The sequence below is a fragment of the Salminus brasiliensis genome, unplaced genomic scaffold (genome assembly GCF_030463535.1).
Source record: "Salminus brasiliensis unplaced genomic scaffold, fSalBra1.hap2 scaffold_137, whole genome shotgun sequence".
Lineage (NCBI taxonomy): Eukaryota > Metazoa > Chordata > Actinopteri > Characiformes > Bryconidae > Salminus > Salminus brasiliensis.
In genome coordinates this window covers 29,410-44,488 of record NW_027326668.1, presented here as the reverse complement: position 1 = coordinate 44,488, position 15,079 = coordinate 29,410, and the positions used below count along the sequence as shown (strand labels likewise).

Below are 15,079 nucleotides of genomic sequence, written 5' to 3'. Positions count from 1 at the left end.
TGGGTTAAATGGTTCTATATGACGCTAAAAGAGGAGGTTAAAGGGTTAAATGGTTCTATATGACGCTAAAAGAGGTGGTTAAAGGGTTAAATGGTTCTATATGACGCTAAAAGAGGAGGTTAAAGGGTTAAATGGTTCTATATGACACTAAAAGAGGAGGTTAAAGGGTTAAATGGTTCTATATGACGCTAAAAGAGGTGGTTAAAGGGTTAAATGGTTCTATATGACACTAAAAAGAGGTGGTTAAAGGGTTAAATGGTTCTATGACACTAAAAGAGGAGGTTAAAGGGTTAAATGGTTCTATATGACACTAAAAAGAGGTGGTTAAGGGGTTAAATGGTTCTATGACACTAAAAGAGGTGGTTAAAGGGTTAAGTGGTTCTATGACACTAAAAGAGGAGGTTAAAGGGTTAAATGGTTCTATGACACTAAAAGAGGAGGTTAAAGGGTTAAATGGTTCTATGAAACTAAAAGAGGAGGTTAAAGGGTTAAATGGTTCTATATGACACTAAAAGAGGAGGTTAAAGGGTTAAATGGTTCTATATGACACTAAAAGAGGAGGTTAAAGGGTTAAATGGTTCTATATGACGCTAAAAGAGGTGGTTAAAGGGTTAAATGGTTCTATATGACGCTAAAAGAGGTGGTTAAAGGGTTAAATGGTTCTATATGACACTAAAAAAGAGGAGGTTAAAGGGTTAAATGGTTCTATATGACGCTAAAAGAGGTGGTTTAAAGGGTTAAATGGTTCTATATGACACTAAAAAGAGGAGGTTAAAGGGTTAAATGGTTCTATATGATGCTAAAAAAGAGGAGGTTAAAGGGTTAAATGGTTCTATATGACACTAAAAAGAGGTGGTTAAAGGGTTAAATGGTTCTATATGACGCTAAAAGAGGCGGTTAAAGGGTTAAATTGTTCTATATGACGCTAAAAGAGGTGGTTAAAGGGTTAAATGGCTCTATGACACTAAAAGAGGTGGTTAAAGGGTTAAATGGTTCTATATGACACTAAAAAGAGGTGGTTAAAGGGTTAAATGGTTCTATGACACTAAAAGAGGAGGTTAAAGGGTTAAATGGTTCTATATGACGCTAAAAAGAGGAGGTTAAAGGGTTAAATGGTTCTATATGACGCTAAAAAGAGGAGGTTAAATGGTTAAATGGTTCTATATGACGCTAAAAGAGGAGGTTAAAGGGTTAAATGGTTCTATATGACGCTAAAAGAGGTGGTTAAAGGGTTAAATGGTTCTATATGACGCTAAAAAGAGGTGGTTAAAGGGTTAAATGGTTCTATATGACGCTAAAAAGAGGTGGTTAAAGGGTTCTAAGTAGGATTAATAAGAGGGGTTAAAGGGTTAACGGGTTCTCTCTGTCTCTCTCTCTCTCTCTGTAGTGATAAACCCCGGCTCGCCCCTCTCTCCTCGGTCTGAACTGAGCTGCTGTTATATTCGCTTCTGCTGAGTAAAGATTTCAGTCTTTACCGGCGAGACTTAAGAGCCTCTCACAGAGCTTAATATCTGGAGTTTAGAACCGCAGAACGGCCTCCAGAGATCCGCTCGGTTCTCGCCGGAAGCTTCTGTTTTCATATTGTTTTCAGGATTCTTTGGGGTTCTGTTTTTACACCATTAAAAAAAACACCAGCTGGCTCTGCAGCCTGTGAAGACGCCAGTAGAAAAGGTCTGTAGGCTCACTGATCAGCCATAACATTAACACCACCTGCCTAATACTGCACAGGTTCTAGACAGGTCTGACCCGCCGAGAAATGATGGGTCTCCACAAGACCTCCGCAGACGTCCTGCGGAATCTGGCAGCAAGACCTTCCTTTAGCAAGTCCTGTAAGTTGTGGGGTGGGCGGGGCCTCCAGGGGGCGCTCCCATGAGCCGGTCGCCAGGATCCTTCCTTAGAAGACGTTTAGTCTGGTCGGCTCCTGATTGATGGTTGAAGAAGAGCACCATCATGGCCAGATCCAGAGAGCTCTCTGAGGCCTTCAGAAGGAAGGGTGGAGGTGCAGAGTAGAGCGAAGGGGTTTAGAACAGTTAGAGATCAGCCGCTGTTCCACCATCCACTAAATCATCTACGAGAGGAACAGCTGACCAACATGACCCGATCAGGACGTCCTAGCAAGTTCAGCCCAAGATCAGAACCTTGAGAAGAGTACAGACACCACTGGAGCTCATGCTAATGCTAACGGCTAATTCAACCAGCTAGCATCGCCGATGCTGAGCCATGGTTGGTGGGTGGAGGTTGGTGTCAAAGAAAGAGACCATGGGGCCCCTTACTGTCAAAAAACCACATCAGGGGCATCTTTCTGATGGTAGACACCAACCTCCACCCAGGGGCGACGCTAGCTGATTGAATTAGCCGTTAGCATTAGCGCTCTCCTCGGAGCCTGTTGAGCTCCAGTGGTGTCATGTCAGCAGCAGTTGGAGCAGCAGGAGCTGGCCTTCGTCTTCCCAGCGCTGGTGGCAGAACGCCCCCCTAGATAGCGGGTGGGAACCGCTCCTAAAAACAAAGGATCTTCAAAGGGTTCTTCAAGCCGTGTCGTAGAAGAACCACCTTGGGCTCCATGAAGAAGCATGCTCTGTAATACAGAAGAGTGTGAGCTGGTGTTCAGGTTCCTCACGCTCACATTTCTGTTCTTCATGGAACCAAATGTGGTTCTCCAGCATGTAGAGGGATTGTCCTCCTCCTGTGTTTCAGCTCAGACGGGCCTGAAGACGCTCTGATGGATTTTCACCCGGTATGTATTCCACACACTCGCCTCAGGCTCCTCAGCTAAACGCTGTTTCCCTGCATTCCTTGAGAGGCGGCGAGCGCTGGAGCTCATTTCACCTGAGTGGATAATTGGCTAATTTCCCTAATTAGCGTGATTAGTTAGCCAGACAGTGGACTCAGCTGGGGCGGCAGAATTTCATCAGCAGCCTCTGACTGAGAGCTGCTTACACAGCTAGCCAGCAGCAAAGACCAGCCAGCCGGAAATGACATGACACGCTCGGCTGTGGGGTGTGTGTGTGTGTGTGTGTGTGGTGGGGGTTTGGGGGGTGGTGGTGAGCGGGGGGGTCACTGCTTTGGGTACATTTTGGCCTGTTGTTTTTTTAAGCCACCAACCAAACATCTCACATTTAGAACAATACAGGTTCCGAGACGGTTCTCACTTAGAACATAGAGTCCCAGGAGCTGTTTATATGAGGGGTAGAACCTTTATACTGAGGTTCTTTAACAATGAGGTTCTTTATGGTTAAATGTTAATTAGCTATTTTATATTGAGGTGAATGCACTAGGAAATAACACAATTAATAATAATAATAATAATAATAATAATAATAGTTATATTTAAATATTTGTGAAAACCTTTGGCTCATGAGTGTAGCCAAAAATGTTTTAGCCATGTATTATAATAATTACAACAATAATAAATGGAGAAAATACAAACAAAAAAGATACAATACAATAAAATGAGGACAATAAAATTAAAAATGAAATATTAAATATTACAAATTAAATAAATGAATAAAGAGTACATTTTTATTTTTAAAGAAATAATGCAAATGACAACAATAATGAATAGACATAAATAACATAATAAAATAATAAAAATAAATAAATAAGTAATAGGGATATGTAAATGTAGTCTTTTTAGCTGAAGTGTCTTTACAGAGTGTACACATAAAAATCATGAATAATAAGAATTACAACAAAAATAATATGAAATATTACATATCATAGGATTATTATTATTAATCCATACTTTTTTAGTCAAAATCTTTGGCTGAAGTGTCAGTAGAGTTTGGCCACAAAAATAAAATACATTTCACCAATAATAAATGGAAAAAATAAGGAAAATAAATAAATAAACTCTAAAATAATAATAATAATAATAATAATAATAATAATAATAAGTTCACATATTTGGCTAAAGTGTCACTAGAGTGTGGCCATAAAATATGAATTGCATTAATAATAAATAAATACATACATACATAAATAAATACAATAATAATATAAAAATAGTAAAATCACCATAAAGTGTGTATGTAAATAAAACATTTAGTAACTCCGGCTCCTCCAGCCCAGACACACACTTCTGTAATCTGGAGCTTCTGCTTCTGCTTCTGCTTCTCGCAGTCGAAGTTTTTATCAGTGTTAATTCTGGAGTCTCACTCAGGGCCTTTTCCTCCCTTTCCAAACTTTAATTACACATCAGCCTGCATAAGTGTGAAATTAGCAGGAAATGAGTGGTGATGTGATGTCTGTGTGTGTGTGTGTGTGTGTGTGTCTCCGGATCAAAGACCCCAGTAAATGAATGCCACTCTTCCACTGTTTATCCAGTGCTTCCACTATTCCTCCAGTCCTTCCGCTGATCATCCAGTTCTTCCACTGTTCCTCCAGTGCTTACGCTGTTCCTCCAATCTTTTTACTGTTCCTCCAGTTCTTCCGCTGTTCATCCAGTCCTTCCGCTGTTCCCCCAGTCCTTCCGTTGTACTTCCAGTGCTTCCGCTGTTCCTCCAGTATTTTCACTCTTCCTCCAGTCCTTCCGCTGTTCATCCAGTCCTTCCGCTGTTCCTCCAGTCCTTCCGATGTTCCTCCAGTCCTTTCGCTGTTCCTCCAGTCCTTCCGCTGTTCCTCCAGTCCTTCCACTGTTCCTCCAGTCCTTCCGCTGTTCCTCCAGTCCTTCCACTGTTCCTCCAGTCCTTCCACTGTTCCTCCAGTGCTTCTGCTGTTCCTCCAGTCTTTCCACTGTTCCTCCAGTCCTTGCACTGTTCCTCTAGTCCTTCCACTGTTCCTCCAGTCATTCCGCTGTTCCTCTAGTCCTTTCGCGGTTTCTCTAGTCCTTCCGCTGTTCCTCCAGTCATTCCGCTGTTCCTCTAGTCCTTCCGCTGTTTCTTCAGTCCTTCTGCTGTTCCTCCAGTCCTTTCGCTGTTCCTCTAGTCCTTCCGCTGTTCCTCTAGTCATTCTGCTGTCCTTTCGCTGTTCCTCTAGTTCCTCTAGCAGTACGTCTCTACGGGGACTAGACAAGCTGTGTATGTGTGTGTATATGTGTGTGCATTTGTCAGCAATGGATGTGTTCATTATGGAAGGGGTGTCCAGAAATATTTGGACATATAGTGCTTATCCTTAGGGGTTTTCACCAATGGTCCCTTCTTGTCAAAGTAGACTGTTCTCGGACTAAAACATGGAAACACCCCAGAAATACAGACTCACACACTCGTAAAAGCATTGTCTGTGTGTGTGTGTGTGTGTGTGTGTGTGTGAGTGTGTGAGTGTGTGCTGGGGTGTCCCGGAGCTTTATGGCTGTAATGTGTTTGAGCGCGGTCGTAGCTCACGTTTACGAGCTGGAGGGGTGCGGTGTAGCGCGGGTAGAGATGCAGCCGTAAACCATTCCGTCCCGCGTTCTCCACATGACCATGGCCTGCGCCTCACGAGCCCAGCCCCACAAAAATGACAAACGCAGGAAAGCCCGGCCGTATTTTTTAATACGTGCAAATTTGCCGTAAAGGCTGAGATTCTTTCTAGGAGATGATCGTCCTCTTCGCTTTCCTTCAGAGCGTCGTTATGATCTGTCTCCAGCTGCTCAGACATCCGTCTCGCTGCTCTGGGTGGCCGACTCTCTGGGCAGCACAGACAGATGGATTGAGATGTTCTTCCTCGAGGTGAGTGGCCTCCGACCCTGCTCCTGGAGAGCTTGACTCGCAGACTTTGGATCCAATCCTAATCCACCTCACCTGATCCAGCTAAGTAGTGCTTTCAGAAGCCCTTGATTGGCCGAATGAGGATGTGCTGGATTTGGGTTGGAGGTGATACCTGCAAGAACCTTGAAAAAAGGTTGGAGAACCTTTGATCAAACCTTGTGCAACCCCACCTGATCCGTCTAATTACTGGCTATAGAAGCCCATTGGTGAGATGGAAGAGGTGTAGTTGGATTTGAGACGGAGGTGAAAGCTACAGGATGGTAGTAGGTCTTCAGGAGAAGGGTTGGAGACCACTGACCAACCCCTAATCAACCCCATCTGATCTATCCAATATCAAGCTTTTGACAAGCTGAAAAAGGTGTAGTTGGATTTGGGTTGGAGGTGATACCTGCAAGAACGTTGGAGAAAGGTTGGAGAACCCTGTTCAACCCCACCAGATCCGTCTAATTACTGGCTATAGAAGCCCTTGATGAGATGAAAGAGGTGTTGTTGGATTTGGGTTGGAGGTGACAGCTACAGGATGTAGTTGTAGTAGTTCGCCAGGAGAAGGGTTGGAGACCACTGCCTTTGACCAAACCCTCATCTACGCCACCTGATCCATCAAGCCCTTGATGAGCTGAAAGAGGTGTAGTTGAATTTGGGTTGGAGGTGATACCTGCAAGAACATTGGAGAAAGGTTGGAGAACCTTTGATCAAACCCTGTTCAACCCCACCTGATCGTCTACACTAAAGTCTTTGATGAGCTGGATGAAGATGTGTTGGATTTGTGTTGGAGGTGACAGCTCAGCTGCAGGATGTAGTTGTAGTAGGTCTTCAGGAGAAGGGTTGGAGACCACTGCCTTTGATCAAACCCTAACCAACCCCACCTGATCATCTACACTAAAGTCTTTGATGAGCTGGATGAAGATGTGTTGAATTCGGGTTGAAATTGAAACCTGCAGGAAGGTCGTAGCTCTCAAGGGGGAGTGTTGGAGACCACTGGTAGCTAGCAAGCTGTGTCAGATAACATCTCTGAGGAACATCACATCATCCCAGCTTAGCAAGACATGTTCTCAGTAGGCCTAGACGGCTCTGAGGGTTCCCCACCACAAACAACACCAGGGCTGTAATGATGGAGTGCCGTGATGTCGTGTTCTGATGCTTAATTATGCACGCTGTTATGGTTGGCCTATTACAAATAGCTCCCTCTCCAAAACCTGACAGTTGTCAGAAGCTCTAAGTAGAATGTATGTGTGTGATGTAATGGGTGTGTGATGTTGGTATGCTCTGGAATTCTGCTCTTTACAGCGTTCGGCGATGGCGCGGCCTCATGAACATTGCTTTAATGGTACCCTATGCCTTGTCTCTGCACTATGTGTCCAAATAATTATGGACACCCCTTCTGACGAATGCATTCAGTTATTTTAGGCTGCTCCCATTGCTGACACAGATGTGCAAATACACACACACAGCTTGTCTAGTCCCTGTAGAAAAGTACTGCCAATAGAATAGGACCCTCTGGAGCAGACAGTTATCTTGAACCTATCGTCACCATGCTACCTAAGAATACCAGGTGTGGGCTAGTAGAGGGGTATGAAGCCCCCCAGCATTGAGGAGCTGTGGAGCAGTGGAGGAACTGTGTTCTCTGGAATGATGGTGAGGGATGAGTTGGGGATGATTAGGGGGTATTGAGAGCATCATCGTCATCAACATCAACATCAACATCGTGACCTTACTAACGCTCTTGTTGCTGAATGATGCAACCAAATCCTCACAGCAATGCTCCTCCAGAATCTAGTAGAAACCCTTCTTCCTCTTCTTCTCTGGATAGTAGAGACAGTTACTCCAACAGAAGCAGGATACACTCTTTTTAATCCCCTTGATTCCAAAAGAAGCAGTGAATGAGCAGGTGTCCCAATACTTTTGTCCATTTAGTGTACTTCTGTTTGTGCATCCTGATTGGTTACATTCAAATCAGCGTGGAATTAAACCAATCAAAAAGAGGCAGATGATGGACTGTAGACAGCGCTGTGCCAGTGACCGTGCCTTTGACCTACAGCTTGACCCCCCCACCCCCCAAAGCCCTTGTAGGACTCCTCCCATCTACAAGGTGCTCCATCAGAAGGTCATTGAGGTTGCAAAACTGGACTAGAGGCTGTAAAGAGGTGAGTAGGTGCGGTCCCAGTGGACATAACTATAGTCAGATTTGCCAAATTGCTGTCCAGAGCGCCCCTTTAATAGTATCCCGGAGCCCCCCGGCCCACCGGCAGGCCGCCACTGATTTACTGTGGAAGGCCGAGGGTGTGAGAGGAACGCTGGGAATTAAGTTATAAAACACACTGACCTCCACACGGGCTCGCTCAACACACTCCCAATGACAGTGCCTCACACACACACTCGCACACACACTCATACACACCTGCCCCTCCGTACACACAGTTTTGCTCTCTAACAATCTTGCTAATTATAATAGTTAATTAATTTTCTCATAGCGTCCTCATCAGGAGACTAATAACCTACATTTTACATAATTAGACCTTCAACCTTTCACTCCCTCTATCTCTCCCTCCATCTCCCCCTGCGCTCTCTCTCTCTCTCACTCTCTCACACACACACACACAGAGCATGTCGCAACTGGACGCGAGAGTGTGTTCGCTGAGTTTCGTCTCGCTGGCAGGATGACTGATGAAGCAGCTTCTGCTGTTTATAATAATAATAACTGTCAGCGGAGCCGTATACCATCAACTTCAACAAGTGTGTGTGTGTGTTTATATATATATATATATATATATATATATATATATATATATATATATATGTATATATATATATATATGTATATATATATATATATATATATATAGAGAGAGAGAGAGATTTATATATATGTGTGTGTGTGTATGTCCAAATGTTTGTGGACACCCCTTACCCCTACTTTAAGCTGCACCCATTGCTGACACAGATGTGCAAATACACACACAGCTTGTCTAGTCCCTGTAGAGAAGAAGTACTGCCAAAAGAATAGGACCATCTGGAGCAGATCAACATACATGACCCTATTGGCTCCATGCTGCCTAATAATGCCAGGCGTGGGCTAGTAGAGGTGGAGGTAGAGGGGTATAATAAAGCCCCCCAGCATTGAGGAGCTGTGGAGCAGTACTGGACGTACTGTGTTCTCTGGAATGATGGTGGAGGAGCTCCATCCAGTACTTTTGAGAGAGGGTGAGGGGCCTTGCTTAAGGGCCCAATAGTGGCAGCTTCTGAGCCACCGCTGCCCCTATAGGCGGATGGCTTCTGCAGCAAAAAAAAAAATCAAGAACCTCCAAACTACGAACTACGAGAAACTCAGTGTGTTCCACCTCAGCTCACCGTTCCACGATCGCCGCTCAGGCCCCTGCTGCTCATTCAGCGCGCACCCCCTCCCCACCCTCCCCCACTTCATCAAGTCCTCCCACACTGACCCGGATTGAGCTGCAGACGAGGCCGAGGCCGCCATAGTTAGCCACCTGCCTGAGTGAGCCTGCTAACACCAGCTAAAGCCAGCTGGTTAGCATTAGCGATGCTAGCCCTGGGCTTTATATGCATAATGACTATATATGCTAGCTCGGGCTGTAAGCACTGGGCCTGGAAGTCCTCTGGCTCCAAGGACACGCTGGACCGACTTTCCCATAGTCATGCTGGCCTCAGGCTCGGCACCGCCCCCCCTCCCGGCCCACCCGACTGTTTTCATTGTAATGTTTTTTTGTGATGAAACCATCTATTTGGCCATCTTGTGGTCTTCTCTTCTGACACACGTCGGACCCAGGCCGAGGACGGACTCACAGGTGGCCACCATGTCCCCCTCTCTGTCCTTTTTCTGTCCCTCCCTCTATCCGTCTCTCATTCGCTCTCCAGAGAGAGCTAACCCAGATTTCAAAAATGAAGTGCTTGCCTATTTCTCTCCATCCACCACTCCCTCCTTCCCTTCCTCCCTCTCTCTCTCTCTCTCTCTCTCTCTCTCTCCCTCTCTCTCTCTCTGTGTGCGCCTCTCTCACTCTATCTCTCTCGCCCTGTTGGTAAAAACAGAATCAAATCTTGGAAAGTGAAAATCGCCTCGTTGCCTCGGCCCCTTTCTATTGGATACGGGATTCCGAGCCCACCGTTCCTCCTCCTCCACTCCTCCTCCGTTCCTGGAAAGCGCCGCTCTCGTCCCTCGCCTCCTTTCTCCCCTCCGTCTCTCTCCTTCTTGTCCCTCTCTCTGTCTTTGGGGGGCTGCTGAGAGTTTTTCGGGGGGTTGCACTTTTGCTCGTCCTTCTTCCGTCTTGGCGTTCCTCTGCGACTTTTCCCTGAATGAGCGAGGGCCGGCGGTGAGGAGGCACCGAGAGGAAGAGGAAACGAGAGTGGGGCGAGCGAGAAGAGACACCTGAACCCGGGGTGTCAACAAGTCAAGCCACAGATACAGGTACTGTCTCTCTCTCTCTCTCTCTCTTTCTCTCTCTCTGAGTGTTCTCCACTGTTAGTCACTGACTGTTCCTCACTCTTAAATCCAGGTTCTCTCTCTCTCTCTCTCTCTCTCTCTCTCTCTCTCTCTCTCTCCTGTTGCTCGGCTTGACCGCTCCCTCTCTTCTTTGACCCTCCTTAATAAGAGTGAGACAAATTGCTCCCATTCATCCCCTAAACCGAGTCCAAAGACCTGTCGGACTTACTGTTGGACCTATCAGAGGCTAATGTTGCTAACAGTGAATGTAAGCGGATGGTCATCATTAGCACTGTGCCAGTGCAGCCATTGGTGGCTAACTGGTCACTACTGGGCTCTGTTAGCAGCTTTGGTCAAGCTTCTCATTTAAGGAAATTTCGGACGATTATAGAATTAATTTGCACATCAAAGAAAGTTTTTACTCAAATTCTTCATTTTTGCGTATTTAATGTTTGCGTGTTTAGCGTAATGTATTGAAAATCAAATCAAACTTAAAATATGACTCATGAGCAAAGTTATGGCTCGTTTTTGTTATTTATTTTTTTTATCTTATTATTTTTGTCTATTTTTTTATATCTGATATAAAAAATAGCCCATTTAAAGCAGTTGCACTCTAAAACATTCCTCAATGTAATATTATAATATACTATTTAATATAATAGCTACAAAGTTCTGGTGTTAAACTCGTACCAACAACCCATTCAGACCTCATTGTTTTTGTGATGTCACAGTAGCCGTGCTAGCATGCTACTTACGCACTGCACATCCACCTTAACGACGTCCCCAAGAACCGCAACGTGGATCCAGGTTTGTTTTAAATGCGAGGAGAGAAGATTAGTAATATCATGTTGAAATAATTCAATAAATAAATATGGTGATGTCATAAAATGGGCTGCCGTCCAATCAGCTACTTGATGCTACACGCTTCAACACGCTTGCTGTATAGCGGCGGCAGTGGTGGTGGTGGTGGTGGTTGTTTACAGACTTTGTTGAACACCTTTCTTAACAAAAAAAAAGTGATGCCATTGGAGAACCATAATTGGTTCCCTAAAAATAATAATAATAATAATTGTGAGCGTCTAGAACCCTTTAAAGGGCCCATTTTGTAGAAGAGGGGGTCTGATGTAGGGTGTACACACTGCCAAAAGGTCAAGAATACTCACCCACCCCCATCAGTCCGTACGGCCCGTGTTCTAGAAGCGGACCGTTCTAGATAAAAACAGCCCGTTTCCTCAGTTAGATCTTTTGTGATGTCATAAAACCCAACCCATTTGCATACGGGAATGTCGCTGGCTTGCTCGGCCTGCAGGAATTTGAGATTAGCTCACAGTATGACGAGCAGAACAGCTTCACATGAAAAAAATATTAATAAATAATTAATTAAATTAATAAATTCTTTGTTATTATAAAAAAAATTGAATTGAAAAAAAATTGAAATTAAATAGTGTGAATAAGATGATGTCATAATGGGCTGCCGTCCAATCAGCTGCTTGTTACCACGCACTTTTTGCAGTTTCTGTACACTGGTTGTTTCTGTATGCACTGTTTATATATTTTTAAAACTGCTACAGAGGGTTTATTGAGAACTGTAGAACATAGAACATTTGGTTCCATATTTAAAAGAGATTTATGAGCTCAGAGAAGCCTTTAAAGAGCCCAGTACCACCAAAGGTTCTGTTTGTTTTATTGTTTTTTACAATTCTTTTCATCCAGTTTTCCTCCCCAGTTTAACATAGCCAATACCCGACCCACTCGTTAGGACACTCCCCCTATCACAGCTGTGCCTGTTTTGAACTCGCTGTTGTTGTGATGTCACAAAAACTCATTTACATGCAGCACATCCGCTTGCATGTCGGCCTACGGCAGCATAGCTCCGCCCACTCGATTTTTTTTTGTGGCCGTTTTACCAAGCTTTACGGAATGAAGGGGGCACACAGGCACAAGGCAGTGTGACCAATCGGGACATATGTCGGTCACTTAAAGGCACGATAGCATAGCTTTGGTTGTAAGCGTTCAAACGAAAACAAGAGGTTGTGTAAGAATGAGTGACGGGTTCCTTAAGTGATGAGAACCGCTTAAGAACCCAAAAGGTCTAGCTTGAAGAACCCTTTAAAGAACCCGCATCATGAAAAACACATCTGAAGACCCCTTTATAGTTTCAAAACAATTAGGCCTGTGTATCGACCTAGGACAGGGTAGCTCCGCCCCACTCGTATTGCACGTATTGCAAAGCTTTTCGGTATGAAGGGGGCACACAGGCACGAGGCAGATCGACCAATCGGGACACAGATCATTTGCATATGTCAGTCACTTAAAGGCACGGTAGCACAGCTTTGAAAGGATAAAAACAGGTTGTGTAAACATGACCTGTGGCATACACATATACATGAAAGCACACAGATGTCATGAGCAGACATCAAAAAGACATCAAAGCAGACATTGATTGGCAATAAAATGTCAGATATGGGCGCTTTAAAATCAATTTTATGATTTAATAAAAAATCAATGCGTGATGGGGTGAGGAGAGGAAAAAAGACTGAGGGAATGAGAGACGGAGGGCAGGAGCAGGTGGTGTTGGGGGGACGGTTGACATGGTGATGTGGAGTGTGTGTGTGTGTGTGTGTGTGTGTTTGTGGGAAGTAGGGCAGGAGGCGCACTAATCGCTGTGTGCCTCAGAAGTCCCTCTGGAAGTCTGTGTTTGTGTGTGTATTAACCACTCTCTCTCTCTCTCTCTCTTCTCTGTCTCTATGTCTCTCCCCCTCTTCTTTCTCTACCCCTTGTTCCATCTCCATCCTCCTGTCCTCCCCCTCTCCACATCCCCCCACCTGTGAACCTGGCCCAATGTACCACGGCAACCACCCTCGCTCTCCCGACAGCACGGTTCTCTCCTCCATTCCTCCAGCCCTGCCTTCCCTTCCTCCGAAGCATGTCCACCCCAGTCTCTCCGTCTCCCTCTCTCTCTCCTCTGGCCCTGTCCTCCCCGTCACCCTCCTCCTCGCCTCTCCCCTCGCCCCTCTCTCCTCCGCCCAGGCTGCCAGTCTTCCAGAGGAAAGGAGCCCTGAAACACAAGAGGATTGTGGAAGTGAAGGACCATCAGTTCACCGCCCGGTTCTTCAAGCAGCCCACCTTCTGCAGCCACTGCACCGACTTCATCTGGTACTTCACTTGAAATACACTACAGGAAGTGTAGGGGGCGCTCTATAATGCTCTATAATGTTCAAATGATCCACACGCTCATTCTGACAGACTGTAATACACTACAGAAAGTGTAGGGGGCGCTCTATAATGCTCATATGATCCACACGCTCATTCTGACAGACTGCAATACACTACAGGAAGCGTAGGGGGTGCTCTATAATGCTCTATAATGTTCATATGATCCACACGCTCATTCTGACAGGCTGTAATACACTACAGGAAGCGTAGGGGGCGCTCTATAATGCTCTATAATGTTCATATGATCCACACTCTCATCAGGGCTGAAGGAAACAGGGCTTCGGGAAAGAATATGGCACAACCTAGCATTCAGCTAGTTTTAGCCATGCCGTAGACACGTAGACGTGTTAGCCTGTGTTTGGAGAGCTAGTCTCCTCCCCTGACAGCCACAGCACATCGCTAAGGGGGGTCTGAGACATTTTTCCTAGAAATAATTTATGCTAAACATGTCCGCATGCATATTTTACATAGCAAAATGAATACCATCCCCATCGGTGAAGCTCTTAGCTTGTACCATGTTAATGTGGATCCCGCTAGTCATCGGTGGCAGTTCTGAAGGCACTCATTGCTTAGAGTCTCGGTTCAGAGTTAGCATTAGCAAACATCTTCCGCGAATGTATATATATATATAATGTATAAACAATATATGGCAAGAAATCATGCAATTATGTATCACATATATCACACATGTATGTTCTATTATTGATATTTACATATTTGTTTGTTACATATATGTATATATGTACCAATCAGTGGTACTAATGTTATGGCTGATCCGTGTAAATGGCCACGGATCAGATTTCTGTGTGAGACGTGTTGAAGTGATCAGCGCTCTGAGTGGATGCCCACCGGCTACCTTAGGTTGAGGACTTAGCTCTCGGATTAGCCGTGGCTCTCCCCTCGTCCACTCGCCATGCCTGCCAGCTTGGAAGCCGGCCACAGTCGTTCGTCCATCAGTGCCTCGGAGAGCGAGAGCCAGGATTGTTAGGCTTCCTGCTGGGCTTCGGTTTTGAAGTACTGTTAGAATTAGCATGAGCCAACCTAGCACTGAAAATGCTAAACCTGACCCTGGTCATGACTGGAAGGACTCCCTCACAGTTACAGAATGGACCACCCTTTCAGCCTACAGCAGTTTAGCCCCACCTATTCATCCTACAGCAGTTTAGGCCCACCCTTTTAGCCTACAGCAGTTTAGCCCCACCCCTTAACCCAAATATGTTTAGCCCCACCCTTTCTGCCTACAGCATTTTGGCACCACCCATTCACTGCAACAGTTCAGACCCCACCCATTCATCCTACAGCAGTTTAGCCCCACCCATTTACCCTGCAACAGCTTGGGCCCACCCTTATAGCCTATAGCAGTTTAGCCCCACCCTTTTACCCAAATATTTTAGCCCCACCCTTTCTGCCTATAGTAGTTTAGCCCCACCCTTTAACCCAAATATGTTTAGCCCCACCTTTTCAGCCTACAGCAGTTTAGCCCCACCCATTCACTCTGCAACTGTTCAGGCCCACCATTTCAGCCTACAGCAGATTAGCCCCACCCTTTAACCCAAATATGTTTAGCCCCACCCTTTCTGCCTACAACAGTTTGGCACCACCCATTCACTCTGCAACAGTTCAGGCCCCACCCATTCATCCTACAGCAGTTTAGCCCCAACCACTTCTGCCTACAGCAGTTTAGCCCCACCCCCTGCAACAGTTTGGGCCCACCCTTTCAGCCTACAGCAGTTTAGCCCCACCC

The 15,079-nt window shown here is 45.4% G+C and overlaps 1 protein-coding gene across 2 annotated transcripts in view; it reads left to right on the top strand.

Moving 5' to 3' along the window:
- The first annotated feature begins 9,766 nt into the window (after nucleotides 1-9,766).
- prkcg (protein kinase C, gamma) overlaps nucleotides 9,767-15,079 on the top strand; it is a 29,656-nt gene continuing 24,343 nt past the window's right edge. For both annotated transcript variants that reach the window (XM_072672032.1, XM_072672031.1), the window contains exons 1-2: nucleotides 9,767-10,104; nucleotides 12,996-13,275. In XM_072672032.1, the coding sequence (XP_072528133.1) occupies nucleotides 13,046-13,275 (230 nt within the window). In that variant the 5' untranslated portion in view covers nucleotides 9,767-10,104; nucleotides 12,996-13,045. The remainder of the gene's footprint in view (nucleotides 10,105-12,995; nucleotides 13,276-15,079) is intronic.